A 26,806-nucleotide genomic window follows, 5' to 3' on the forward strand; every position below is an offset into this window, starting at 1 on the left:
CCCAGCGTTTCCAGCATATGCAATTATTGGCTGGTACTGTGCTAAGCGAAAAGCTCGCGTGGGACGTGCAGGTTCACGCAATGGCCTACAAGGCCGAGCCAGATGAGGAGATATGACCCGGGAGTGACGTTCTGTGCGTCTGCGATATTCGCCATGGCTTCCGCGGTGTTGCATGGGTGGACAAAAAAGGCCGGGGCGCCAGAGTCAGGATGGTACTACAAGAAAGAAAAAAAAACAAAAAGAAGACATGAGCTCTTGTCACGAGGTTCCGAGAATGCACCTACACCCATACTAATCCCACCCATTACACCAAAACTCTTCAATTCTTGTCTGTACCGTTCCGGCACGACATACTGGTAGACTTCGTCTAGTCCGAGTGGGCCGTGGTTGTGCCACCTAAGGCCGAAGTACAAGACAGGGACCTGATATGTGGGAGATAACAAGATATCATAGTCAATCTGTAATCTGGGCTCGGGTTTGGCGCGAACGAGAGCTTCCTGCAGTGAAGAGTCAGGACAAGTGGACACGTCCCTTAGGGGCTAGAACTCTGCAGACCGGATCTTCATCTTCCTGTGATTCTTCAAGGTCTGCCAGCGCTGGGGCTTCTAGCGGGCTGGGGACATCAACACATTTTGTTATTCTGAGGCCTGTTCCACCTGGCTGATCTCATACAAATTTTTTATATTTTCACATCAGTTCTTCATTCCTCAAGTCGTATATATCAAATAAGGAACCAAAAGTAAAGTTTAATGGTTCATGCATAAAAAAGGGGATACCTTTGTGAGCAGTCTAATGTCAGACCAGGTAATATTTTGGGCCGAAGTGCATTGATCGGCGAGATCCTGACATGCACGCTCAAACTCCGACTGCGCCAGGAAGGGAAACGTAGAGCAATACTCAGCCATGCGGCTAGAACCCGAGATGACCACTGTCATCTACTTCGTATCAGTGTGTACCAGTGTCCCGGATGCAGATGCTCAGCTGTGAATGTGGCGTGGCCAGGGTACGGAGGGTTTCGCGAGAGTAAGAGCCACTCAATCTTGTCACTTGTCACTATATGTCAAATCAGAGACATTGGAAGATGAATCCATGGATACCAAATACATGTGTGGTTAAAAAAAGAAAAGAAAAGATGATTGCGGTGATCCGGATATAGAAGGAGAAAGAGAAAACAATGGAGTTTGTCAAGAATACTACATGTGCCAAGAAGTACCCAGTACAAGGGTTATGTATTGTGATAACACATTAAATATAAGTACTGAGTACCTCTTCAGTCATATGCGGCAGAAGGAGGCGGTACCTTTTTCCCAGTTCCCGCGTGGACATGTGTGTAGTTCCTTGTTCATATCTCTCTGCATGCAGCTTCGTCTGATGCAAATGCGCGTATTTTGAATCTTTGTGGCGAAAACATGCTTGCGTCTTCTTTTGTTTCTGGCGTTTAGTTGCATATACACCTCGTTTGTCTGCTTCTCTATCCACTTCTTATGTATCGTACGTTCCCCCTTCCAGGCTACTGACCATCTATCCCCCACCACCACATACTGTTCTTTTTTTGCTTTTCATTCCTTTTCTTTTTAATTTATTTGCAAATTGTCTATAATCTTAATGTTGATCTGACTGTGTATTTGCCGATTTTGATCTACCCCTGGTCGGCCAACTTCCCCGTGAGCCGAGATCGTGAAATCCAGAAATCATCAAATCCTGTTTTGTGAAGAAGGGGACTCCCCAGCTTACAAGATTGGCTATTTGTTTTGACGTTACCCCAATTCCCCCTCTCATTCTCCATCTTCCATCTCTCCAGTCCAACCAATTCCTGAATTGCAACCAATCTGAAACACGGACCATCACCTCCGGGTTTGTTGGGAAACCCTGAGCCGCCAATCGTACCAATTCCAATTACAGCGGTTGTACGAGCTTGGGGCTCGGATTGCGTCCTCTGTGGGCAATCAGGGCGTGGCTTGACGTCAGTAGTCCGGGGTGCGATCTAATCTGAAAAGCTCCATCGGGACAAGCTTGGAAATTCCAGAGCTAGGTCACCCCATCGTCGTGCGGGGGGCCAGTGCTCGCCAGCCTGTCAACAAGCCCTTATTCTAATTGTATATCATTCTGGCCGTCCCTACTGCACATGCCCAGTTGAATCTGGCCAGAGCATATCTGAATCTACCTGCATTGCATCTGAATCATGGGCAACTCTCAATCGAGCCAGGCCAAAAAAGATGAGACCCGCCGCTCTAACCGCCTTTCAAAGCCCCTGACAAAGAAGTTCATTACCATTCAAAGTTCTCAACGACCCGAAACAGACTCTTCGACGATCAGTTCAGGGCTGATAGGGTGGCAAAACCCTTGGGTTGGCAGCAATATCTCCAGTATATCCAATACCCCCGTGGAAAAACGGGGCAGCTACCCCAAGAAAGCAGAGATTCCACCTACCCTTTTTGAAACAGAGTCGTCGGAAGAGACCCCGACTGAGGATCGAGCCTTTGTATACGATCAGAGTCCCACCAAGCGTCATCCAATCCGCCCAAGCCTGTTGACCGCAAGCTCTTCGAGAAGAACATCGTACCATTCAGAAACTTGGGAAACTTGGGAAACAGCTTCCCAACCCTCGCCTATTTATGAGCAGCCACCAAGGCGGGCCAGTTCGACTCGAACTCCCCTACAGAGGCACAACAGCGCTGTCTATGAAAACCACATCGGAGACGCGACATCTTCTAACACCCACTTCTTGGTTGGCAACCAACGGTTCTCATTAACGCGTCGACGATCGCTCCTGACGCGTCCTGGGGTTGCTACAAGACGAACAACAGGCACAATTCGACGCGTTCCATCGCCCATTGGCGAGCCCGAATGCCAGATCGAAGATCCGACAACTGATTTGCAATGGTCATTGCCTTCGATCCGAGGACCACTGCGTCTGCCATCGCCAGCACGGCCGTCCAGTCCGACTGATACCCGATATACTCAGCTCGGGGCACTCAAATTAGGATCTTTACGAGTTGTAAATGGCTCCGCCTCTCCATGTCCGAGCGAGCGCGTTCCTTTAAATGGGCCCTACGTCCCAGATCCTGGGCTTGGTCTTGAGAACATGGAAGTTGTAGTGCCTAGCAGGGGGTCAACGCTGGATATTCCATCCTTGCCTGATCCGAAGAAATCGGACGATGTTCCGGGCAGTCCATTCTCTTTTGAAAGGTCTCCCACTATCACAGTCCAGCCTCGGACAAAATCATTGTTCCCCGGGGATCCAGAAGACGAAGGGATTGTCCTCTGCGACGATACGAGAATCCAGTTGGAAAAAGGTGCTCTGGACGCTGGCCTTGCCCAGAGCGCACCTCAATCCCTTAACAAGTCTGACAGTGGCTACAGCTCTGCCACATCAGTCCACTCTATACAGCGGAGCCGGACTCAGAGCTCTGCTACCTCACAAACATCTAGCTCATGTGGTGCAGACAGTTCAAAGAATGTATGTATCCTGAAAGGCTCGGCTTCAGGTCTATCAGGCGATAAAGTACAGCGCCACCTGAGCCTGCAGACAAACCCGGAGAACTACTCAAGGCTATATCCAGCCGCTGCTCGCTGGTACGACTCGGGCGACCCACTTCCCCTCGCCCCGTCGCGATCGCGTCGGTCAACATTGTGTGCGCCTCGATACACGGAATATTCTTCACCGCTCGAACCATTCCTCGAAGTCAAGTCTACCGCCATGGTTTCTATTCCACGCCAGAACCCAAATGGCTTTACCAGGGGGCCTTTTTATGGAGATAGATTATCCAGCTCGTTTGATACCATGTCTACTATAGGGTCTGCCGCAATCGGAGAATCACAACTCAGTCTCCAACGGCCAACTACGGAAACCAAGGAGCGACTTCGAAGGTCAGCCTCTGACTATCACATTCATGGAGAATACGATATACAACGCTCCCAATCCAGAAGTCGACGGGGAAGTCGCATCTGGAGCAAGAAACCAGGCGTTGAAGCTCCTCCACTGCCCACCATCATGTCTCCAGGTTACTTGCAGGATGACCTTGACCTTGATGCTGAATTAGCTTCCTCTGAGCCGATGCGAGGCCGGTCTCGAAGCCGGAGCAATGACTATCGCCGTCGTAGGTTGACAAAGGTCCCTCTCCAGACGGATTTGTGCACATGATAACCTCGCTTTTTTGGTTTATTCACATTTTTGGTATCGATTTTGTTGACCATTTTCTGCCCTGGATATTATTTTGATCTTGTCTTGTTTGCCTATGGCATCCACAAAAGTTCATTCTGGAGGTTATGCGTTTCTTTTTTTTTTGGGGGGGGGGGGGGCTTTGGCGGGGAGTTTTAATACACATTTTGGATATGGAGTCTTATTAGGTATACCCTTTTGGAATTGGAAGTGGAATTGGCATGAATCATATCTGGCGTTTTACACATATCCCTGAATTCTGTATCCCGTACATATACTGTTATTTTGCAATATTAGGGTTTTTCTTAGGCGTTTAGTTCCAGTCCTCGGAATATATGTCCCTAATGGGATACGATCTCACTTCTCGGCTATCTTACTTTCTTATGCATACATACATATATATATATTATTCACCGTGTGGCTCAGGTATTCCTGCCCATTCGTGTATGCGAGGTAAGGTTATCGAGTCAAGCAAGGGGCTTTTGCGTAGGTTCAGTGTAGCTAAGTTCTCTACTTCGTATTGTCTAGTTCGTATTACATGTCTACACATGGGATAGCAATGAATAAACATCGATTTAAATTAATAATAACAACGTCAGATCATAAAAGTACAAATGCAGCAAATATAGCAAGGAAACAAACGCCACCCAGAGATCCCAATGCAAATGCAATCAATTATACCGAGTCGATGGATTTGAAGCCAATGACACCCATAAATTTGATTTCAATCACAGGATCCGAATCTTCTTCGGCGTTGGTGTAGCCTCTTTCGGCACAATAACAGACAAGACACCATTCTTCAGACTTGCGCTGACAGAGTCCTGATCAACACGCGCGGTGAAGCTAAAGGTGCGCTGGAAGTCACCGATAGACCTCTCCTTGGCCCAGAAATGAGGCTCATCGTTCTCGATGGGATGGGAAGCAGCGGTGTCGACAGTGTCGGCTGAGCTAGTAGTAGACTCTGCATCCTCGTCTTCAACTGTGGGCTTGTGCCAGCCTGCAGGAGACGTGCTGCGGCTTGAGCTGGCATCATCGCTGTTGGTGTCATTGTTGTACTTGCGGTCTGTGTGGCCCTTGATCACGAGGGTGTGTGGATCGGTGAATTCGATCTCGATGTTGCTTTGGTCCACGCCTGGGAGCTCGCCATCGAGGTGGTAGGCATTGGTTAGCTCGCGCACATCAAAGGCTGGTGCGAAGGAGCTGCGTGCTTGGAGCTTGGAGCACTGGCGAGACTTGGAACATTGTGGAGACTTGAATTGGTGGGGAGTCTCGTAGTCACTGAGGAATTGGAAGAGTGGCGCGAAGCCGGATTGAGAGTAGAAGGCCATTGTTTGGGATTTTTGTTCGAAAAAAAGGTTGTAAGAGAGATAGAGTGTCTAAGAGACTGTGGAGATTGTTTTCTGATTGATTTGTTCTGTTTAATTGCCCTGGAATATCTGCCATTTTATATCTGTTGTTCGTTCTACCTGAGGCTGATTGCTCATACTTCGGCGGAAGCATCCAGAAACTGGTGGCGCAGTCGACAAGCCGCCACCGACTTCAAGACACAACCACTACATTCCATACATCGATATAATTGTAATAATTCTAATAGTAACTCTGACAAATGCTCTCTAGACAGCGTGAATAATTCATGATTGGTAATTACCTCTTTTTGAACCTCGAAACTTCCAGGGCTTTACAATGCGTCAACAGTAGTACAGTAGTATAGGCAGAACACTCCATGACAAAGCTCCAATGACTCAACATTCTATGATATACTATTATACAAAATGCCTCCAAAATCAGGCCTCAACTAGATCACACATGGCCATGTCTTTGCGTAACATGTTCAACATGCTCAACTATTCGCAGCAATGCGTCCTGGGTGAAACCGGCGACGCTAGTGATCTCCGATTCTATTTCAATGAGTGAACTGGTTGAGATAGGAGGCTGAAAGGCGCAAGACATACAAAGCTAGCTGTGTAGGCACTTTTGAAGAACTAAAATCCCGCCCCGTCCGCTCATCGGATATTGCGGATTCCTGGGGTAGCATACAACTCGAGCTGTCGATTGCCTTTGCGCAAGAGATATTCAACAGTGCTAAAGTCCTTCTTGTTCACTGAGAGATGCTTTTGGAACTCTGCCCTGTAGATCGATATCCCGTCTCAGCCGAATTGCACCGATATCTAGGGGGAACGTCGTCGGGAACGGAAGAAGAAAGAGAAAGGATAGAGAGATAGGCAAATAGGGAGATAGGTAATTGATAGAGCCTTACCGAGCATATTTCTTGAAATTGACCCTGGAGTCCTACAAAAGAAATAGTTATCAGCCGAGGTTGACGTCAGATGAGGTTTGATATAACCCACCTCAGGCTTATTTCGAATCTCCCGTAAGCATTTTCGGTATAGAGACAAAACGTCCCTCTGGAGACCGGAGAGCCGAGCCATTTCGAATCAATATGAAGAGGGGAAAAGCCTGCAAATCATTGGGTGGAGCTAGACATTGTTTCCCGCTCTGGGGAAAAAGAGCTTCGTCTTTCCCGGCCGAGTGCCCAGATATTGCCCCATCTCCATATTCCCCTTGACATTCCAGTTCACCATATTATTCCACAATGGCTACCTTTACTGTGAGTATGAAATTTAATATCTATCATTCTAAGAGAGTAAGAACAAAAAGCTGATTTTCTAAATAGCACCTTGTCCGTTTCCTGGCCAAAGATGGCCAGATCTATTACGGCGATGCTATTCTTCCGTCAGGAGTGAGCGATATCGCCAAAGTCACCAAAGCCAGAGTCATTCAAGGTGACATCTTCGGCCAGCACCGGGTCACCGACCAGGTCGCAGAAGTGAGAATGCTTCTTGCACCCCTGGCCCGTAAGGATATTGGCACAGTCCGATGCTTGGGTCTCAACTACGAGCAACACGCTAAGGAGTCGAACATGCCCATTCCAACATATCCAATCTTGTTCTACAAGCCCACCACCTCAATTTCGGGCCCAGTAGATGATATCCCCGTGCCCCAGCTTGCCCAAGAGGGCGAAGGTCTTGATTACGAGTGTGAACTGGTCATTATTATCGGCAAAGAGGCCACTGATGTCCCCGAGAGCAAGGCTCTAGACTATGTCCTGGGCTATGCTGTCGGTAACGATGTTTCCCACCGCGATTGGCAAATCAAACGCGGTGGAGGTCAGTGGAGCCTGGGTAAGGGATTCAATGGCTGGGCACCGTTTGGTCCTGGCATTGTTTCCTCTAGTGTGATTTCGGACCCGAATAACTTGGCCATCTCGACCAAGTTGAATGGGCAGACAGTCCAATCTTCCTCGACTAAGGATATGATCTTCGGCGTGGCTAAGACGATATCTTTCCTGTCTCAGGGAACTACACTCTTGCCTGGAGATGTCATCTTCACTGGAACGTGAGTATACCCTAATGAGCAAGCACATTGCCGTTTGAACTTGATAGACTGACTGTTTGACAGACCCCAAGGCGTGGGAATGGGCCGCAAGCCTCCTGTGTGGCTGAGGGATGGCGATAAAGTCGAGGTTTCGCTCGAGGGCGTCGGGTCCTGTGTCAACCGCGTAGTCTTTGACAAGCTTACCGCCAAGCTCTAAATTTATTACCCTTGAACTTGCCTTGAGACCAATAAAAAGATTGGTACTAGTTGAAGTTGTATATAACTACCCGCATGTTTGAGTCTTTACAATTGATCATTGAAGTTATTTGGACACAAAATTTATCTTTGTATCCGTAATCCCGTGTGCATTACATGTAAAAGAAAAAAACATAAATAAGGATCTAAGCAGTCTGGGCGCCATACCCCCTGATTCTCTCGGCAAAGGCCCAGCTCTGACCCTGAATCTGCTCATCCTCCTTCAGATCAATACCATCCTTCGTGATCACGGCTATCGAGTACTTGTCGCTACTTCGTGCATCGCGGTAGAACAGAACTTTCAAGCAATCCTTCAAAGCCTCAATGGCTTCTTCCTTGGTGACTTGTTCAAGCGGAGTACCCTCGGGGAACCTGCGGCGCAGGATGGGGACCGCAAGATGAGCGCCGAAGCCTGTAGCCAGGTGGGGAGCAGAGAATGTTGTTCCGAGCAAATCTGCCGAGCTAAGGAAGGGCTCCCCCTCCCCATCGAAGCCTGCGACAAGGACGTGGTTCCACAGTGGGTTGAACTCGGAGCGTCGTTTGTAGAAAACCTTTGCAAGGTATGTGTGCAGGTTCTTAGCGTTAAGCATGTTTCCATGAGGCGAGTAGTTCTCCTTGATATCCATGGAGTCGAGGAGACGGTCGAGATATTGCATGTCGGAAACGTCACCGCCAAAGCCAACCATTGCCTTATCGCCGAAAGTACGCAGACGCTTCGTGTCAGAGAAACGAGCTAGGGACCCGTAGGAGGCTATATATTCACAAATCATATCATGTCAGATGGCAATGCAGCGAAGGAACGGGACGTGACATTGGAACGGCATACCCAGGTTGTCGGTAGCTATAACGACTCCACCATTAAACTTGACACCCACCACTGACGTTCCGGTCACTGCAGGAGATGAGGTATGGGCCTTGGGACCTGTGGTCTGCAAATATGAGTGATCGTAGGCACCGTAGACATCGTTCCTGGGCTGGGCGGATAGTTAGCAACAGAGCAAGGACTGAGAAAGATGTGCCACCTACGCGGCCCCAAGCTTCAGGGAAGTGGTTCATGATGAATGAAAATTGAGACAGTTTCAACAGGGTTCTTGAAGAGGGAAGGTAGATTGAAGACAAAGTAAAACAACAGATGGATAGTACAGTGAAGTGATGACGATAGATGGGGAGCTCCCTTAGGCAGTCGAGCTGACGGAGCTCGGCTGACTAAGATTCGCGGTTACGAAGCTGGGCAGGAGCATGTAGCTAAATACAACTGTCGCAGATCCTTTAAATACGAACACTTAGGAAATGAAGATAAACAATTGGTTACTCTACACTTATCTAGTTACTCCTAAGGCCTATTCTTATGTTCAACCTAATTTGGCGCTCGTATTCGCTTCCAAAATGATGATGCCACTTTTTCTGGTAGATGCTTCGCCTTATGTACTATATACATATATAGCTAACTGTGCACTCGTACCTTCCTCCATTTGACAATTTTTGAATATCCAGACTCCTTTCTGGAAAATTTAATGCCTTCTCCGAGTTCAAGTCGTGCTGGATCTATGGCATCTGCCCTTCCCATTGACGACGATGGCTCTTCACGCGTGTATAATATCGTCAACAGGCTCTTCCACAGGCACTATGATATCAACTCGGCGGATGACCAGCCTCTGTTTTACGGGGAAATATCTATGTTCACCCCTAACAAGCCCGATGTTATTCTCCATGCTGATACCAGCACCCGGGCTCCAATTGTGGCCATCTCCAAATTTCTGAAGTCGTCCGGTGACTACAAAATAGGCATTGGGAACCCCGACGACATAAATACCGTCCAGTGGGAGGACATGACCAAGGAACTCATTCACAAACCAAAATACCGCTTGGAGATGACAGTGCAATGTGGATCTAATTAAACCCAGAACGGGAGGCGGTCATTCCTGTGGAAGCGAACACGAACCATTGGTGTTGGAAACTCAGCACCATCTCAATGGACCGGCTGGAACTATAAGCTTGTGGATGAGCACACCGAGCAGGTTCTGGCCGTATTTTCAGGTGCGAAAAGACTGGGACAAGGCGGGAAACCTGGAATCAGAGTAGAATACGGAGAGGACTTTGATCGAATGGTGTTCGTTTCTTGTTTAAGTCTGTATGAGAAGGCGAGGCGGCGCAGACAGAGTTCAGCTGGTGGTGGATGAGGAGGCTGAAATAAGCATCGTTGTTCCAATGTATAATCCACAAGTATGATAATATACACGAGTTGAAGTGTGTGCTATGTCAATGGAGAGAGTTTTGTTCGTTCTCCTTCTAGAACTCTTTCTAGTGCCATGCGATATACCACCGTAGATGTTTCCCTGAGACGCGCACATAGCCTTGCAGTTTGATTGAGGATAAAAGAGCCCTTCTTGAACGATAAGATACCAGAACGGAAGTTCCCTTGTCGTACAGGCAAATACTGCGTCACATTCGAAGCATTCGTGTTATGTGCCGGAGCCACCCTTTCGGGTCACAATTTCAAATTATCGAATTTCCCAAAAGAATTAGTGCCCCCGAGGCTATTCGGCCTTGCCGTTCAAGATCTGGCATACTATAGGGTTGGTCTTCTTGGTCCAGTTGCCGCTGAATGAATCCTCAGGCAGACCCAGACACAAAATCAACCGAGGTTCGCTGACCCGATGCCTTTTTCTCCTCTGATTGTTTACGTAAATCTTGTTGGGTTTTCAAGAGCTCTTCCTTGAAAGCCCAGTTGGGTAGATTAGATGTATCCCATAAGTCGGCGGGCAGGGATGTGTCGTATTGCGATTGCTCATTGATCCCAGCATGTTCCATCATCTTCTTCAACAAGCTTGGATTCTTAAGTGACGACGAGCTTGCCAGTTTTGAGTTGAAGTGTATGCCTTGCTTTTTGAGCGAAAGAAAATGCTCGAATTTTGCATTCGCGGCTGGGTTGGGAGACCCGGGAGGTGATGGTGGGATGTCCAGATTGGGGACCGGAGGGAGAGTGAGGTCTTGAACGAGTGCTCGTGAAGCTGAAAAGGGAGATGACCGCCCGCTTGTCGAGTGCTTGTCCTCCGAGAGGGGCGCCATGCCCATAGACGCGGGACCAAGGACAGGTCCTTCTGGGACTGAATCGGTGGCAACCTGAAAGGGCGCCTCTTTTGGTTGTTGGTGGGACGGTTTGTGATCTAGATAAATTGTCAGAGCCGACCTTTAGAGGTTACTAACGGAGAATTAAAAAGTATGTTACCTTCGTTCTGGCCAGCTTGTGACGTTGTAGGTGGAATATCCTTGTTACTCTGTTGCTCTGGAATCAGCGACTCTTCGGTGATGCTGTTTCGGAGGTCAAAATACCTGAGATTTGGGTGGAGGACCCTTGTACTCTACCTCATCCTCACTGCTGCTCTCATAGTCACCAAGACCAAGCATTATGTCGCAGTTTGTGTCTATGGATAGACGTAGAAATTGAAAGAAATCAAGACGATATGGAATAAGATTCAGAGATATGGGCAAATTTATCTTTCGAATCAGAGTATGTCAAACTTAATATCCAGGAATATATGAGGCGCCGAGACTAACTATCGAGACGGCCATCCAGGGCTCTTGGAGAGCCCTGAAGCTTGGATATTTCTTACCTAATCAGAAGGCAGCTACCGCATCGCGTCAGACACCCAGCTTCTTTGCTCTCCATCTTCCAGAACTCCCCAATCTCGAGAATCTTCTACCTTCAACACTTTAATATCTTTTACCACACTGTGATTGTGATATTTCCTCCCGATCAAGCTCCATCCCCCCGAAAATGACGTCGCTCATGGGTAACCAGTCTGGGACTATTGGATACTCCTTCGCTGAGCCAACATCCGCCAATGTCAAACAACATTCCTTCTACCCGTAAGGAACGACTTGATGAAACTGAGCAGGAACATTGGTTAACATTTTCATTAGTTACACCGATAATGGCGGTTCCACCCTCGGCATCACGGGTGCTGATTTCGCTATCCTCGCCGGTGATACTCGTTCCACATCAGGCTACAATATCAACTCTCGCATGGTCCCGAAAGTCTTCAAGATTGGCGGTGATGATGAAACCGGCGAGGGAGCTACTATCATTCTTTCCGTTGTTGGTTTCGCCGCAGATGGAAACGCTCTCAAGGAAAAGTTGGACACCGTGGTGAAGATGTACAAGTACCAACATGGGAAATCCATGTCAGTTGGAGCATGTGCACAGCGATTGTCAACCATTCTCTACGAGAAGCGATTCTTCCCATACTACGTACATGCTATTCTGGCTGGCCTGGATGAGGAAGGCGTGGGAGCTTTGTACAGCTACGACCCCGTGGGTTCTTACGAGCGGGAACAGTGCCGTGCTGCCGGTGCGGCATCTAGTTTGATCATGCCTTTCCTGGACAACCAAGTCAACTCCAAGAACCAATACATCCCGGGAAGCGGAGAAGGACATGCCCTTGTGCCCAAAAAGGCTGAGCCTCTGGACAAGGAAACGGCGAAGAAGCTTGTAAAGGATGCCTTTACAAGTGCCGTGGAAAGACATATCGAGGTTGGTGATGGTTTGCAAATGGTGATTGTTACCCGGGAAGGGATTGAGGAGGTGTTCCATGCCCTGAAGCAGGATTAGAGTGTAGGACATGATATAGCATGACCTTCTTATCGGAGCGTGGAGCTCTTTTTTGATCAGTTGATCACAAACATAATCGAGATGACTGAAATTTCCATGAATTGATATCTTTACGTTATACGTCGTCAGGCCTCTAAGATCAAGAAAAAGAAGACAGCGTAAAACCCGATGCACCTGAACGCCCACACCATGCCGGATGAGATAAATGAGTTGTGCAATCAGAAGCGTTCCTTCATTCGCGAGGCGACGGTCCGGAGATTGCCATAAACCTTGCCCTGTTTTGTGTTAGAAATTTTCCTTTGAGGATTGATACGACAAAGGCTTACCGGAGGGCTACCCAAAATCAAGCTGACAATTGCCTCTCGGGCAATGTGAATGTTCTTAAATCCACCCAGAATGTGAATCTTCGAGTCTGCAAGTACCACTCGTGTCCGACTGGCGTTTTCGATCGCATACTTGGTCTTTCCATCCTTGCCTGCAATACGTCCAATGGCACGACCAAGATGTTCTCCGCCCAGAGTCTTCACATCCTTGATCTCGAAAGTTTGGATGTACAAATCGTCAAGTCGGAGAAGAGCAATCGCATCGTCGAGATCGAAGCCAAGAGTGAAGGCCTTGACGAAATCAGCACCTTTTTGCAGAGCTCCCACATCGGTGGTAAACTTGGAGGTTCGCAATTCCACTGATCGGCTTTTGATGTTCATTCGCACTTGCAACTTGAGATGCTCGACAATGGGAGGGCAGATCTTGGCCCAGCTCGCTTTGAGTGGGGTCATACGGTGCGGTGGGACAGGCACCTTTCGTGTTTCGATCTTATATGCGGCGGCGACGTCTTTGGCAGGGGTGAAGACAGGGCGACCTTCCTCATCGATGCGCATTTCGTTATCCTCCGCAGACTCAGCGACGGGGTTAATCGGAGCGCCCTCGTTCATGGCTGTTACATCGATCAAAACTTCATCATCCTGATCTATTGATTGTCAGTGGTGAAGAGGATTTTTCCATATCAGATCCAGTACAAACCGTGAGAGATGGTCTCAGGGTGAAGACCTAGGGCCTGCTCTGGCTGGCGAATAGCTGTAGGTGCCGACATTGTGTTGCTTTAAGAATGAAGTGTTTTTTAATAAAAAAACTGTTATCGCAAAATTTAATCAGTTCCCCCCTCCCGGAAAAATGAAGTGTGGGCGGAAGCGGAATTTTTTGATGCAAACAAGACAAACTATGATGATTTCATTTAGGTTCTTCCAACCCGCGCAAGCTTGGAAGCTTCCTTGTCAACAAGTCAACGGCTGTATATGAAACAGTGTGTTTGTCCTACTTTCTGGATTTCTCATTCATGTCCAGTATGTAAAGACAAAGATGTCTGCCAATCTGGGACGCCGGCTGTATGCCCATATCTGGGATACAGCAAATCCATTTCTTGGTCGCATACGAATAAATCGCGTATCGGCCTCCGATGCTTATAGCTCAAGATTAATCCTCGATTCATCCCTTTTAAGTCACTCAAGATATATCTCCACACTGCCAAAAAAACCGACCCATCTCACTAAAAGATTCGCTTCTGGGGGCTTTTTCGTCCTCGGAATCTCACCTAGCTCAGCTGCTACGGACACTACTGCAACATGCATCATCTCCTCTCCCAAAATTGCCGCCCACTATGTTTGGAAACGAACTTTACATACCTCGAACGACCGTCGAGATGGGAAAGAAGCCTCTCAAGACACTCATGAACGCAACGAAAATGACCATTCCCAGAAATCCGGCCAATCCGGCTCCACCACACATTCACAAGCTAGACCATCCCAAGATACTCAACAACCAGCAACGAACAATCGCCACTTAATGGATCGCTTACCAAATATGCCTCATCTACATCGGCCAACCAAGGAGGAACTTTTAGCCGCAGCAACTGGGTTTTGGTCACGCCTCAAAGTACGATTCAAATGGTTTTCTATAAGAAGTGTTCGTCCTTACAATTTGGATGAGATGACTGCCTTCTTCTCGTGGGTTTTGCTGGGCCACGTTGTTTGGGTCGTCGTAGGAACTACAACCTTCTTCTCTCTTCTGATCCTTGCGATCAACACAGTCTTTGCTCAAGGTACGTCCACTTTTTGTTGCATTAAGGTCTAGATACTAATGTGCTTGAACAGAAACATTAGCAGGGTGGGTGGGCAACTATCTCACCAAGTCTTCTGGGGTCAAAGTTGTTTTTGAATCTGCAATCGTGCCCAAATGGAAAAATGGCGTCATCACCTTCAAGAATGTCTTTGTTTCAAAACGGCCAGGGCAGGGCACAGGTCATGTCAGTAAGGGGTCATCGAAGTCTGCGGCAGCTGCGGCCGCAGCTCGAGGTGACACTGGATTCGAAGATTCCCAGACAGTATCTGCTGAAGAGGAAGATACTAACTATACACAATTCGATTTGTCGATCGAGACAGTCAACGTGACACTATCATTTACCAAATGGCTTAATGGAAAGGGCCCACTTCATGATGTCGAGGTTAAGGGCATACGGGGTGTCGTCGACCGGCGCCATGTTTATTGGCCGGAGGAGGACTTGGATCCTAAATCGTACCGACATGAGCATAATCCTGGCGACTTTGAGATCGACTCTTTCAAGATGCATGATCTGCTTGTCACCGTTTACCAACCGGACAACTTCCGTCCCTTCTCTGTGAGCATCTTCTCGTGCGATCTCCCTCAATTGCGAAAACAATGGCTCTTCTACGATTTCCTCTCTGCCAACATGATGTCTGGGTCTTATGACAACTCTTTGTTTACAATTCACGCTCGTCAAACCCATGGATTCACTGGTATTCGGCACGATGACGGGGAAGAGGAAGATGGCAAGCCAAGCCCATGGAAGAAACATAACAGGATTCGAGTCGACGGACTCAATGTCGACCATCTCAACCGTGGTGTTCAGGGCCCTTTCTCTTGGATTCACGAAGGGACTGTGGATATTGTAGCGGACATCATGTTACCTGCAGAAAATGATGAGAGTTTGGCCAAGGTGATGGTTGATTTCTATGATCGGTTGGAGGCCACTGTTACCTCCAACCGTTACCCAGAGCCTCTGTCTTCGGACTCCAGTCCAGAATCAGAGACTGAAGATCGACGTTTCCTTGCTATGGATTTGCGCGTGCATCTTAACAACGTTCGAGCTGTCGTACCCATCTTCACCCGAGACCTTTCGTACATCAACAACGCACTGATTCGCCCTATCGTTGCCTATATCAACTCCAAGCGCACTTTTATTCCCATCAATTGCCGTTTAGTCAAGCGCGTTGGCGATTTTGATGGAAGCTGGACCATATTTGACAGTGGCCTGATGGATGACTTGTCAGCTACAGTGAGTACCCATTCTTTTTTTCTCCTACAGATCATTACTGATAACTTCTCCAGACCTACGACGCGTTTGCCCGAGATGTCGTGGATGATCAAGCCCGGAAAAGGCGGTTCAAGAAAGTCGGGTTTTGGTCCCTTCAGTTGGCCGCCCAGGCTATTTTCATGGGCATGGCTGGCAACATCGCCTAATTGTACCGTTATGTACCTCATTTGACTGGCGTTTTTTTTGGAGGGGGGGGGAGGTTTTCTTTTTCATTTGGTCTGTATTATAGTCATTGCGGTCGCATTTACAGGAGTCTAGGTTATTTTATTTTCAAGATAGAATCCATTTCAAGCTAAGTAGAAAACGCAACTCAAACTAGTGCAACTGTGAGACGGTCTTCCAAGGTATTGCCCTGGATATTCAAATCATTCTACTAATCACCAGCTCTCCGATAGTTCTAGATCACTTTCATATTGCTCTAGTTGCACCGCAGTTGTGCCGAATGCTGGGACGGCTTTGTACTACGAATAATACATATATCCATTTTCCCTGTTATAATAATGTTCGTAAAAGGCCATAGACAATACATTCCTTGATAGATAAAAAATGAAATTAAAAAAAAAGACCGAGGAAAAGAAACAGATTCAGCATTTTACTCATTTAGGTACGATACTCTGTTAGGTAACTCCGAGGTAGCTGGAGCCCTGGAGAGGGAGCCGGGAGATTGAAAGGGATCAGTTCTGCATACCAACATCTCAAGTCCTCTTCCTCTTTTATTTTCTTCTTCAAAAGTACTGAGTTGTCCAAGATCACCGTTTATTTTATAATTATCTTATTATTATGATCTGTTATTATTCGTATTAGCTTGAAACCCCCTTTTTGCCCCCACTTCACTTTCTTAAGCTCTTTCTCACCCTCTCAACTCTCATTCTCTCCAGGGCTGTGCCACCAAGGGAGTTTTTACCGTTATTTTGTTTCCAATCGGTTGACAGGTCCCCTTTTTTTTAACTCCCTGGCGCTTAAAGTTCAGCTTCCGGGATTCCGCGCTCTCGCCTCCTCTGGGCATTCGCCTCGTGTCGCCCCCGAACGTGACCCCTCTGATGAGTCTCGATTCCTACACCAGCCATGTCGCAAGTTCCGCGAGGGAGTGATGAAAGCTCGCCAACTTCCTCCAAGAACCAGTCCGGCTACCCTGTCAATAACGGCCCCATCCCGCGGGATTATCTAGCGCGATCTGATCAACGACCTGGACCTGCTCCTGGTTCTCGACATATCACACCTTCCCCGTTGCATACAAGTTCCCTGCCTCAGTCGTACGGTGTCGACGGATCTGCGTCATCCCAGAGCCCCCTTTCTCCGAAATCCAACCCTACTTCCTCCCAGAATCGGTCGCCAACCACTCGCGCGGCAAATGCAATATACACTGCGCCACTGTCGCAATCACCAGAAATGGTAGGGACAGAATCTGTGAATGCCAGTGGCCGGCCTAGTGAGAGCAGTATGCCAAAACCATCCCGTGCGCCAGATCCCGATCGATCTGCCTCTTCCTCCGTCAGCTCTATACACTCGATGCCGGGAGACCGCACGCCCCATCGCGTCATGCCTCGCACCTCGTCGATTGACTCTGCTATTTCATCCCTGTCCTCCAACTCTCAGAGATCGGCCTTCGATGTCAATGCTCTGAGTTCAGCCGACATTAATAATCTCATCAATGCCGCTGGATCTGCCGAGGCTGTGATCATGCACCTCTTGAAAGAGAAACACCAAGCGGCCTCTCAGAACGCGCAACTTTGGAAATTGGTTGACAAACAAAGGACTTTAATCCTAGGTCTTAACAAGGATCTAGAGCGTGCTTTTCAGGAGAAGGATAAATATCGGAAGAAGCTTAAAGATATACAAGACGCTCCGCCGTTGCCTGTTGCCGAGCCCTTAGCCTCTGTGGCTGCACCAAGCAGTGACAAAGAGAATGTGTCACGCAAACCTGACCAACCATCGATTGTCCCACCATCTGAAACCTCTCGGCGGGGCTTCGAAAACACCACAAGCCCAGTCTCTGCCATAGATACCTCATCTCCAATAGGAGAGGGAAAGAGCAGATTTCCCCACCCCACTCGCAAAGCACCGCCTGCGCCTCTGAATCTACGACCAACAGAAAATAAAAGAGCATCTTCCGCTTCCGATTCCGATTCCGATTCTGGTTCTGATTACGGTGACACCAAGGATATAAATGGGATCCCGAGTGCAGGCCGTGGGCGGAGAAAGACGAGAGAGCAGGATGACGAGGACCGCGAAGCTGCGCTACAGAAGGATATTTCTATGGGACTGCCCCAGGTGGCATCCTCTCACAACTCCCGGGATACAGCAATCGGTAGCCCAGAAACGGTCCCCAGGGAGCTTTCTACGAGATCACCACCCAATGTGGGCGATTCTAGCTCACTGGGGTCGCTTTTGGGCTCTCGGCCTCCTCCCGCTTCGTCCTTTAATGGGCGCTCTATCGCCGCCATGCCCATGAGCCCTGGACTGCCTTTGAGCCCGAGGCCAGAAGATCGACCTATTAATTCCCCCATGCCTCGCATGCCACGAGACTTGTCCACTTCCATGGCAGCCGGCTATCAGGGCCCAGGATTACCGCTCTCACCAAGAATGGCCAACCACCCCATGGGCTTTGCTCCCATCCCTTCGGGACGTCCCGGTGGCTCTATTCCATTAATCGATCCCACAGTCATGATTGACAGCCCGAGATCCCCAAATTTTCCCGACAATCAAATTTACCGAGGATTGATGTCTGATCAATATCAGGGCCTGCTTTTGCCTCCGAATGCCCTTCCTCTGATTCAAGTCAGAGTATCTTCGTCGCGGCTTCGTCCTTCCCGGAACAGTTATATGGTATCTAAGCCCCTGGACGAGGAGCCTGTTTTCACTCTCAGTGTGATCCTACGATCAGAGATGTCAGAGCTATGGCGAGTTGAAAAGGTCATAGGTGCTTTGCCACAGCTGGATCAGCAAGTCCGACAATCTTCTCCGTTCCCCGGAAAATTACCGGATAGAAGTATTTTCAGCGGACACTCACCTGCTAAGGTTGATTTGAGACGTGCCGCCCTGAATGCGTACTTCGACAGACTTTTGGACACGCCAATGGACGAGAGTGCCGCGCTAGCTATCTGCCGCTTTTTGACATGTGATGCCATTGAGCCTCGAGACGACGAGACAAGTCTGCTAAAAGGCCACGCCCAAACAAGGCCCGATGTGCCACGAGGACCAGACGGAAAGCCGCAAAAGGAAGGTTACTTGACCAAACGAGGCAAGAACTTTGGTGGCTGGAAAGCGAGATATTTTATTCTAAATGGACCCGAACTGAGGTACTATGAATCTCCAGGTGGTCCCCACATGGGTACTATCAAACTTCATCATGCCCAGATCGGCAAGCAATCACCAAAATCCACTGAGAGTGCTTCGCCTCCTGGGGGCGAGGAAGACATTGACAATCAGTATCGCCATGCATTTTTGATCTTGGAACCGAAGAAAAAGGATTCCTCGGCACTTGTCCGGCACGTTCTTTGCGGTGAGAGCGACGAGGAGCGCGACACATGGGTTGATGCTCTCATGGAATATGTTGAGAGTGTTTCTTCCGAGAATGAGGGACGTGGGAGCGTATCGTCCAAAGGTCAGCCTCAATCTCAAGAAGAATCTCAGATCCAGCAAAGGCAACTACTTTCCGGGGCCGAGACTAAGTCTAAAATATTCAACAACGGAAGCAAGAGATCTGGCCGAGGAGTTGATAGTCCCGACCAGGATCTAGGAGGCTCTGTGCAAGGTTTCAGCTTTGAGGACGCAGTGCAAGCCGAGCCTCCAACTATTGGCTCCACCCTTGAGCAAGCTCCCCGATCCCCACGAATCCCGGCGGCTTTGTCGGCAGAATTCAGGGATATGGCTATGTCTCATCCCGATCACACAATGCAGTCTCCTAGAATGATATCTAGGCCCACAAACGGCACAGTCATTCAGGACGTGGAAGCCTGGGGCAACAAGGCAAAGACATCGACAAAAGAGAAGAAACGCAGTATCTGGGGTTTCCGCACCAGGTCCTCTTTTGATCTTGCCACCCAGGCCAGCAGCGATACATTAGTAGCAAGCAACAATGTTGAGAGGACAGGTCCTGTTAGGCCTGTATTCGGTATACCCCTGGCAGAGGCCGTACAGGATTGCGGACCGCCAGGCATTGATGTGGAGCTGCCGGCAGTGGTTTATCGCTGCATTGAATATCTCCATGCCAAGGAAGCAGCCTTAGAAGAAGGAATCTTCCGTCTAAGCGGTTCCAATGTGGTGATCAAAGCTTTGAAAGAACGTTTCAACACCGAAGGTGATGTTGATTTCGTGTCTGGAGACCAGTACTACGACATTCATGCTGTGGCTTCTCTCTTCAAGCAATACCTTCGAGAGCTTCCGACGACAGTTTTGACCCGGGAACTTCATTTGGACTTCCTTCGCGTTCTTGGTATGTACATGTCCGGCGTTGTAGTCTTTTATCCTGCTAACCTGCCGAAAAGAACTCGACGATCGCCAAAAGAAGGTCGCTGCCTTCCACTCTCTAGTGCATAGACTACCTAAGCCCAACCTCGCATTGCTACGGGCTCTATCGCAGTTTTTGATCGAGATTGTGAACAATTCCGACGTTAACAAGATGACGGTCAGGAACGTGGGCATTGTCTTTGCCCCAACCCTCAATATTCCGGCGCCGGTCTTCTCGATGTTCCTTACAGACTACGATAGTATCTTTGGGGATAATACTGATTCGAGCCTTGTCAAACCGGCTAGGGAACTAACGGTTGAAAACACCCTCTCGCCCGATGATATTCGTTCCCCACGTCATCAAATGTTCTCAGATCTCCCTACACCTTCGTACCAACAGACTTCGTTCCGAACCACTAATGATGTGAACGGTCCTTCTGATGGCTCCAGAACACACCAGGACACTGGTTTTACCCCAATGCAACCGAGCTATGACCAACCGGCGTCGTCCAGACATGAGCAGTACAACCAACTTCCGGGTGCTGGCACTTCGTATTCTTCTTTGAATGGCATGTTGGTACCTAGCTCAGAAGACACTCGCTCGGCAAAGACGAAGCGACGGGAGAGTTCAATGCTCTTTATGGAGGGTAAGAGCCAAACACCAGAAGATCCTCACGGCCTTTACTAATCTATACTGCTCATAAAGATCCTTCCTTCCACCAGGGCAATTGAATTATGATTCGCTTCTCACTGATTTTTCTTTTTCCACGCCCTTCTTCTGGACTGTCCTAGTGGTCATGCCTCTTTTGTCCAGAAAAATTACGACTTGCACGACCGCAGAATGATGACTTAACCTACTTGGCAATCTCAGCCATCAAAGTCGCGAGGGAATGTATAATGATAATGGTAACCAAGATGTGGTTGCACACCAGATTTGATGGGTTGTCTATCTTGGAGTTGAGAGTTCCCCATGCTATGGTCAGCAACTTTGACCGTCGTTATACCCCCTTCTTTTTTTCTTCTTTCACTTCATTTTCTTATTATTCGCCTTTTTATTTCTTTCCCCCCACATTTCAGCGCTTCCACTAGGGCTCGATGTCCATGGATATATTATTATCTGCTTTTATTTATCTGGAAATTTGGTGGTCTACGGTTACGCGATATGGAGGCTGGGTGGCACATTTTGCCAAATTATTTTTTTCACAATTTACACGACCTGTGATGGCGGAACACAAATTTTATTTCATTTTATCTCATTTATATGTAACATCAATTCCCGTGGCCTCGTTCTCTCAAAATCGTGTTGTACTTTCTCCTCTCCAAAGACCCATAAGTTCACCGGTCTCTCTTGTCCAATCTCGGACACCATCTACCAAGGCTTTGGCCATTCCCTTGTTCTTGGACTTGCCATCAGAGGGACCTAGGCCAGTGGGTTTGGTCCCAGTGGCATACTCAGAACCCATGCTTGGCAACACATTTTCCCCCGCGCTCAGACTAACAAACAGAGCGAATGGAACGAGCCAAACGCACAGACCAAAGTATGAAGCGACTTCGGAGAAAGAGGGCATCTCATCATAACTGACTCCATACGGTTGACGCCAGTTGTTCGACGGAGGCAATGGCTTCGAGAAATGGCGGAACCATAGCCAGTGGTTGAGACCAACTAGAAGGCAGGAGAGGAGGAAAAGAGGATCGGATAGTTTGACGATGGGGAATCGGCGCAGATTGCTGGCGTAGACCATGTGCGAAGCAATGCTTAGCAGAGATAGTGATACAGGGAAACGGTCAATTATCATAAGCAGAACTTGTATAGCGATGATGCCGTAGATCAGACGGGTCAACACACGGCGGGCAAGAACCGTGTGTTCTTCCACAAGCTCGGATAGGTAGTAGAGTCCCGAAGCTGAATATCTCAAAGTCAGTTTTCCATTGTTGTTATGATTGCATATGTCGCTTCATACCTATGGCCAAGGTGAGAAAGGCAAACCCAACAACGACCCCGAAATATCCAACTAGCGGTAGAATCCACATGATGCCCAGTGATTACAGAGCTATAGAATGGTCGTAATGTTGAGAAGCAAAAAAGTAATACACGAGGCAATCTGCCTCAGAGAGAGATTCGAGATGCAATCGGAGGAACGTGGACGTTTTGGGGTACTGATGCCTCAGGCAGCACAACCAAAAATAATTTAATGATTTTCCAAACTTGCAACTTGCAACGCAACTTGCACATCAATACCACACACCATGTCGCGCCCTGAAGATATCCTGTATGACCGCCTGGCTCTACTCCACAGATCATGAAGGAAAAAAAAACTAATCTCTCGAAACCCCAGCCCTCCGGACCTGTTCTACAATGACAATGAATCGCGAAAGTATACGAAATCCTCGCGAATTCGCAACATTCAAGCCAGCATGACCAGTCGTGCACTTGAACTTCTCGACCTAAAATCCCCCTCCTTTATTCTCGATCTCGGCTGCGGCTCCGGTCTCTCCGGCGAAATGCTATCGGAAGTTGAGCCCGAACAAGGTGGCCCGCACACTTGGGTCGGGATGGATATTTCACCCAGCATGTTGGACGTGGCTTTACAACGCGAAGTGGAAGGCGATCTATTCCTCGCAGATATCGGCCAGGGCGTCCCATTCCGACCGGGCACATTCGACGCCGCAATCAGCATCAGTGCGATCCAGTGGCTGTGCAATGCGGAAACCAGCGATGTCAGTCCTGAAGGTCGTCTGCGACGCTTCTTCGAAGGTCTGTATGCCAGTCTTCGTCGGGGTGGTCGTGCGGTTTGCCAGTTCTACCCGAAGAACGATGTCCAGCGGAGTATGATCAGTGGAGCTGCAATCAAAGCTGGCTTTGGTGCGGGTATCCTTGAAGATGACCCCGGCACTAAGAGCAGCAAGTTGTATCTGGTTCTGACTGTTGGTGGTGGTGGTTTGACTGGTGATATTACTGGTGTTGTGAACGGCATGGATGATGTCAATGTCTTGGATGCGAGACGCAAGGCTACGGAGATCAATAATGCTCGTGGGCCACCGAGGAAGGGAGATAAGGCTTGGATTTTGAACAAAAAGGAGCAGATGACGAAGAAGGGCAAGGTTGTCAAGGCTACGTCGAAATACACTGGCCGCAAACGACGAATCGCTTTCTGATTGAACTGCTTTACAGACGCCGTTCGTCGTTGGTGGATTCAACCAAAAGAAAAGAAAAAAAGGAGAAAAAGCCTGGATGGAAAGAGTGTTCAAGTCATTCATCCTCAAGTATATAGCTTTCACCCATTCTGTCTGTGTATGCGCATTCCCTTGAGCGTTATCCACACATCTGAATCGGAATTTGATCACATAGTCTTGTCGAGGGATGCTCACCTTCTACAAGTTCGACTCGAGTCAAGTTAGTCGATTGTGAGGTGCCTGTTAGAGGCCTCGCAACCGGTTGGAGGGTTGAAGATTGAGCTCTTTACCTTCTGGGCACCGTGATATGAAGTTGGCCCATTGAATATTCATGGCCTTGATGTTTATACCCAACTACTAATGCAATGAATGTCCATGTTATGATCACAAAAGAAAAAGTGTCTATTGCTATAACTTGCCGGGGACGTTTCGAGCTAAATTGAAAGGAAAGATAATACATCAAATGAGGACCACACCGACCAATTCACGGTGGAACACATTCCAAGAATCAGCAGGCAGCATCCTCAATCGTAGCGGTAGGTATGTTGGAGCGCGGGGGATTCCAAAATTTACAGAGACGCCTCCATCTTGTCCAAAACAGCCCGGGTGAACTCGTGGGTGGTAGCCTGACCACCCATATCGCGGGTCATAGTGCGACTAAAAGAAGAAAATCAGTAAGCTGGTCGTTTTTCCACAAGGGTATTGGTTTACTCACCCTTCACCGATAACATCGTAGACAGCCTTGGAAATGCGGTTGGCGTGATCATCGAGACCAAGGTGACGCAGAAGCATGGAGCCAGACAGAATCATAGCACTGGGGTTGGCCTGATCCTTGCCCTTGATGTCAAGACCGACGTGACGGCAGCCGGGCTCGAAGACAGCGACGTCACGGCCCATGTTGCAACCGGGGACAACACCGGGTCCACCAACGAGAGCAGCGCCGACGTTGGACAGAATGCCACCGTAAAGGTTGGGCATGACCATCACGTCAAACTGCTGGGGGCGGGACACAGCCTGCATGGAAGCGTTGTCGACAATCATGTCCTCCACCTCCAGAGTGGGGTACTCCTCAGCGACCTTGTGGAATGTGCTGCGGAAGAGACCATCGGCCAACTTCATGATGTTGGCCTTGTGAATGCAGGTAACCTTCTTGCGGTTGTTGGCAAGGGCGAAGCTGAAAGCGAATCTGGCGATACGCTCGGACTTGGCGCGAGTAATAATCTTCAGGGACTCGACAACACCGTTGACGGACTGGTGCTCGAGGCCGGAGTACTCTCCCTCGGTGTTCTCACGGATGATGCAGAGGTCGACATTCTTGTGGCGAGTCTCGTAACCGGGGATGTTCTTGATGAGAGAGATGGAGGCGTAGATGTCCAACTCCTGACGCAGGGCAACGTTGAAGGACTGGTGGCCCGAGCGCTCAATAGGAGTGTGGAGGATACCCTTCAGACCGAGCTTGTTGCGCTTGAGGGAAGACAGGGACTCGCGGAAAAGCTCCTCGGAGTGCTTGTTACCGGCGTCAACACCGCTAACGTCGACCTGCTCCCACTCAATGGGGACATTGTCGGCCTTGAAGATGGTCTTGACCGATTCGGCGACTTCGGCGCCGATACCGTCACCTTATCCAATGTTAGTTCAGAGCATGCGCAAGGCAAGCAGAAAAAGCGCAAAATATGTGAGGCATACCAGGAATGAGGGTCACGGTGTACTTGCCACCATACTTGGTAGGCTTGAAGATGTCCGACTGAATGCTGGCGAAGGCTGCGCAAATTGGTTAGCGGGGGTGATTGCGAAGCACATGAGGAAATATCAATGGCGTACTTCTGGCGGGAATAGAGCGACCGAGGGTGGAAGCTGCGGAAGCGCTGCGGAGCAGAGTCTATACACAACAAGGTGATGTTAGCGAAGCCCCCAATTGCCTTGAGAAAAGATATGAAACATCGGAAACACGGAAACACGGAAAAAGCAAAAATGAGATCTTACCCGGGCAGGCTGTGCCGTTCTGGAGAACATTTTCAAATGAGTCGGGGATTAAACAAAGAAATTGGGACAGAATCACGAATCACCAAATTCGAGGGGGTTGGAAAAGGGAATCAGTGAAAACGGGAAAAAAAGCCTCCGGATGGGCTCGGCATGGTTAGCGCCGGCCCGATCTTATCTCAATGGATACTTGGGCAGTCTTGGGTGGACTACTAAACAATGAAACAATGAATATCCTAAAATTTTCATCCTTATTCATTTAATCCCCGAAAATTATGTTTCTTTCGCCAATTCTTATTCATATCCTCTTCTGGTCCTCACAAATGTCACAACTTTAAGGTCAGTGGTCAACTCGAACAAAAGAAGATATATACGATGCTAACTAACACACTCTAGCTAATTAACTTGGCTTATTAGCCTACTTTTCTGTCAAAGCATTCGAGATGATGGCTTGCCCTAGACTTCTCTATACGAGACCTCGGTTCATTATTGGAGTGGCAAGTGGACATCGTCAATAAGATCCCTATTCAGGACGGGCAACCTCGAACAGTACCTCTATTCGGGCTGATATCGGTCGACAAAGAACGCTATTCAGGATCATGCCTCCATTCGGAGTAACGAGCTCTTCGAACCCATGGCCAACAAGCCTTTCTCAATGACTATACGGTTATTGAACCAGCGATGATACCTCGTCTTCAGGAATATATAAACCTCGTTGCAGTTCGTCTCCTACATTTTTTTCTCCAGACATCTCCATCATCGAGCTTTCTCAGTCTCTTCTCTATCCTTCGCTTCTCGAACCAACCTTCCAATTCCAAACCCCGGTTTCTATCTCTTCAACAATCAAGATGAAGTGCACCTCCGTCCTCGTTGCTGTTCTCGCTGCTGGCACCGTCCACGCCGCCGCTGTCGCAGGTGGTCCCGGCACAACCCTTCCCAAGTGGTGTGGCCACATTGGCCAGGGCTGCAAGCGAACTGCCGATGCGTCCGTCGATGTCAAGCGCTCGGCTGATGCTCTCGCCGAGGCCATGGCCCGCAACTTGCCTATGGTCCTCCAGAAGTGGTGTGGCCACATTGGCCAGGGTTGCTACAAGGCTAAGCGTGCCGCCGACGCCGCCGATGAGGTCAAGCGTACCAGCGATGCTCTCGCATATGCCATGGCTGCTCTCGAAGAAGAAGATGACTACTCAGAGTAAAGGTACGCTACAGTTTCATCTATTCTTTGGAGGATTCAATCGACTGACTTTTCCCAGTGTCTCCTCTAATTTTGAGTTCCGTTGTGCTGCTATCGGTAGGGATTGTTTGATGATTCTCTTTTTGATCGCCAATATGCACACCATCGACTACTTTTTCGATGTGAGAGCTCTCAGGGAAGCCCGGTTGGCATGTTATGGATGCGTTATGAAAATGC

The 26,806-nt window shown here is 48.7% G+C and overlaps 16 protein-coding genes across 16 annotated transcripts; 8 read left to right on the forward strand and 8 right to left on the reverse strand.

Moving 5' to 3' along the window:
- Window positions 1-30: 30 nt before the first annotated feature.
- N7479_008217 (ATG3/ATG10 family protein) lies at window positions 31-905 on the reverse strand (the record flags this gene model as incomplete). The annotated part of the gene is given in 4 exon segments (XM_057255911.1): window positions 31-215; window positions 237-539; window positions 556-660; window positions 777-905. 4 exon segments carry the CDS (start codon window positions 903-905, stop codon window positions 42-44), a joined length of 711 nt encoding a protein of 236 aa, XP_057109773.1. The 3' UTR covers window positions 31-41.
- A 1,277-nt stretch (window positions 906-2,182) lies between these two features.
- N7479_008218 (uncharacterized protein) lies at window positions 2,183-4,144 on the forward strand (the record flags this gene model as incomplete). The annotated part of the gene is made up of 1 exon (XM_057255912.1): window positions 2,183-4,144. The coding sequence occupies one exon, from the start codon at window positions 2,183-2,185 to the stop codon at window positions 4,142-4,144; it is 1,962 nt and encodes a 653-aa protein (XP_057109774.1).
- Window positions 4,145-4,890: 746 nt separating this feature from the next.
- N7479_008219 (Hsp20/alpha crystallin family protein) lies at window positions 4,891-5,490 on the reverse strand (the record flags this gene model as incomplete). The annotated part of the gene is made up of 1 exon (XM_057255913.1): window positions 4,891-5,490. One exon carries the CDS (start codon window positions 5,488-5,490, stop codon window positions 4,891-4,893), a length of 600 nt encoding a protein of 199 aa, XP_057109775.1.
- A 675-nt stretch (window positions 5,491-6,165) lies between these two features.
- Window positions 6,166-6,591, reverse strand: N7479_008220 (succinate dehydrogenase assembly factor 1; the record flags this gene model as incomplete). The annotated part of the gene is made up of 2 exons (XM_057255914.1): window positions 6,166-6,289; window positions 6,485-6,591. The coding sequence occupies 2 exons, from the start codon at window positions 6,589-6,591 to the stop codon at window positions 6,166-6,168; spliced, it is 231 nt and encodes a 76-aa protein (XP_057109776.1).
- Window positions 6,592-6,755: 164 nt separating this feature from the next.
- Window positions 6,756-7,754, forward strand: N7479_008221 (fumarylacetoacetate hydrolase family protein; the record flags this gene model as incomplete). Its single annotated transcript, XM_057255915.1, has 3 exons — window positions 6,756-6,770; window positions 6,837-7,558; window positions 7,622-7,754. 3 exons carry the CDS (start codon window positions 6,756-6,758, stop codon window positions 7,752-7,754), a joined length of 870 nt encoding a protein of 289 aa, XP_057109777.1.
- A 184-nt stretch (window positions 7,755-7,938) lies between these two features.
- pre4 (proteasome core particle subunit beta 7) lies at window positions 7,939-8,848 on the reverse strand (the record flags this gene model as incomplete). Its single annotated transcript, XM_057255916.1, has 3 exons — window positions 7,939-8,543; window positions 8,619-8,766; window positions 8,819-8,848. 3 exons carry the CDS (start codon window positions 8,846-8,848, stop codon window positions 7,939-7,941), a joined length of 783 nt encoding a protein of 260 aa, XP_057109778.1.
- Window positions 8,849-9,306: 458 nt separating this feature from the next.
- On the forward strand, window positions 9,307-9,972 carry N7479_008223 (uncharacterized protein; the record flags this gene model as incomplete). The annotated part of the gene is made up of 2 exons (XM_057255917.1): window positions 9,307-9,669; window positions 9,697-9,972. The coding sequence occupies 2 exons, from the start codon at window positions 9,307-9,309 to the stop codon at window positions 9,970-9,972; spliced, it is 639 nt and encodes a 212-aa protein (XP_057109779.1).
- Window positions 9,973-10,405: 433 nt separating this feature from the next.
- Window positions 10,406-11,200, reverse strand: N7479_008224 (HCNGP domain-containing protein; the record flags this gene model as incomplete). The annotated part of the gene is made up of 3 exons (XM_057255918.1): window positions 10,406-10,959; window positions 11,022-11,104; window positions 11,154-11,200. 3 exons carry the CDS (start codon window positions 11,198-11,200, stop codon window positions 10,406-10,408), a joined length of 684 nt encoding a protein of 227 aa, XP_057109780.1.
- Window positions 11,201-11,570: 370 nt separating this feature from the next.
- On the forward strand, window positions 11,571-12,404 carry prs3 (proteasome core particle subunit beta 6; the record flags this gene model as incomplete). The annotated part of the gene is made up of 2 exons (XM_057255919.1): window positions 11,571-11,662; window positions 11,717-12,404. 2 exons carry the CDS (start codon window positions 11,571-11,573, stop codon window positions 12,402-12,404), a joined length of 780 nt encoding a protein of 259 aa, XP_057109781.1.
- Window positions 12,405-12,622: 218 nt separating this feature from the next.
- On the reverse strand, window positions 12,623-13,494 carry N7479_008226 (pre-rRNA-processing protein PNO1; the record flags this gene model as incomplete). The annotated part of the gene is made up of 3 exons (XM_057255920.1): window positions 12,623-12,679; window positions 12,731-13,371; window positions 13,425-13,494. The coding sequence occupies 3 exons, from the start codon at window positions 13,492-13,494 to the stop codon at window positions 12,623-12,625; spliced, it is 768 nt and encodes a 255-aa protein (XP_057109782.1).
- A 749-nt stretch (window positions 13,495-14,243) lies between these two features.
- Window positions 14,244-15,938, forward strand: N7479_008227 (mitochondrial distribution and morphology protein; the record flags this gene model as incomplete). The annotated part of the gene is made up of 3 exons (XM_057255921.1): window positions 14,244-14,499; window positions 14,552-15,753; window positions 15,807-15,938. 3 exons carry the CDS (start codon window positions 14,244-14,246, stop codon window positions 15,936-15,938), a joined length of 1,590 nt encoding a protein of 529 aa, XP_057109783.1.
- A 919-nt stretch (window positions 15,939-16,857) lies between these two features.
- On the forward strand, window positions 16,858-20,929 carry N7479_008228 (GTPase-activating protein BEM3; the record flags this gene model as incomplete). Its single annotated transcript, XM_057255922.1, has 2 exons — window positions 16,858-20,227; window positions 20,280-20,929. 2 exons carry the CDS (start codon window positions 16,858-16,860, stop codon window positions 20,927-20,929), a joined length of 4,020 nt encoding a protein of 1,339 aa, XP_057109784.1.
- Window positions 20,930-21,533: 604 nt separating this feature from the next.
- N7479_008229 (uncharacterized protein) lies at window positions 21,534-22,272 on the reverse strand (the record flags this gene model as incomplete). Its single annotated transcript, XM_057255923.1, has 2 exons — window positions 21,534-22,144; window positions 22,203-22,272. The coding sequence occupies 2 exons, from the start codon at window positions 22,270-22,272 to the stop codon at window positions 21,534-21,536; spliced, it is 681 nt and encodes a 226-aa protein (XP_057109785.1).
- A 216-nt stretch (window positions 22,273-22,488) lies between these two features.
- On the forward strand, window positions 22,489-23,397 carry N7479_008230 (18S rRNA methyltransferase BUD23; the record flags this gene model as incomplete). The annotated part of the gene is made up of 2 exons (XM_057255924.1): window positions 22,489-22,511; window positions 22,578-23,397. 2 exons carry the CDS (start codon window positions 22,489-22,491, stop codon window positions 23,395-23,397), a joined length of 843 nt encoding a protein of 280 aa, XP_057109786.1.
- A 500-nt stretch (window positions 23,398-23,897) lies between these two features.
- N7479_008231 (isocitrate dehydrogenase (NAD(+)) IDH1) lies at window positions 23,898-25,428 on the reverse strand (the record flags this gene model as incomplete). The annotated part of the gene is made up of 5 exons (XM_057255925.1): window positions 23,898-24,072; window positions 24,131-25,034; window positions 25,102-25,176; window positions 25,237-25,294; window positions 25,399-25,428. 5 exons carry the CDS (start codon window positions 25,426-25,428, stop codon window positions 23,985-23,987), a joined length of 1,155 nt encoding a protein of 384 aa, XP_057109787.1. The 3' UTR covers window positions 23,898-23,984.
- Window positions 25,429-26,243: 815 nt separating this feature from the next.
- On the forward strand, window positions 26,244-26,591 carry N7479_008232 (mating alpha-pheromone PpgA; the record flags this gene model as incomplete). The annotated part of the gene is made up of 1 exon (XM_057255926.1): window positions 26,244-26,591. The coding sequence occupies one exon, from the start codon at window positions 26,244-26,246 to the stop codon at window positions 26,589-26,591; it is 348 nt and encodes a 115-aa protein (XP_057109788.1).
- Window positions 26,592-26,806: the final 215 nt, after the last annotated feature.

Source organism: Penicillium vulpinum (assembly GCF_028829585.1).
Source record: "Penicillium vulpinum strain IBT 29486 chromosome Unknown utg000003l_segment0_segment0, whole genome shotgun sequence".
NCBI classification, from domain to species: domain Eukaryota; kingdom Fungi; phylum Ascomycota; class Eurotiomycetes; order Eurotiales; family Aspergillaceae; genus Penicillium; species Penicillium vulpinum.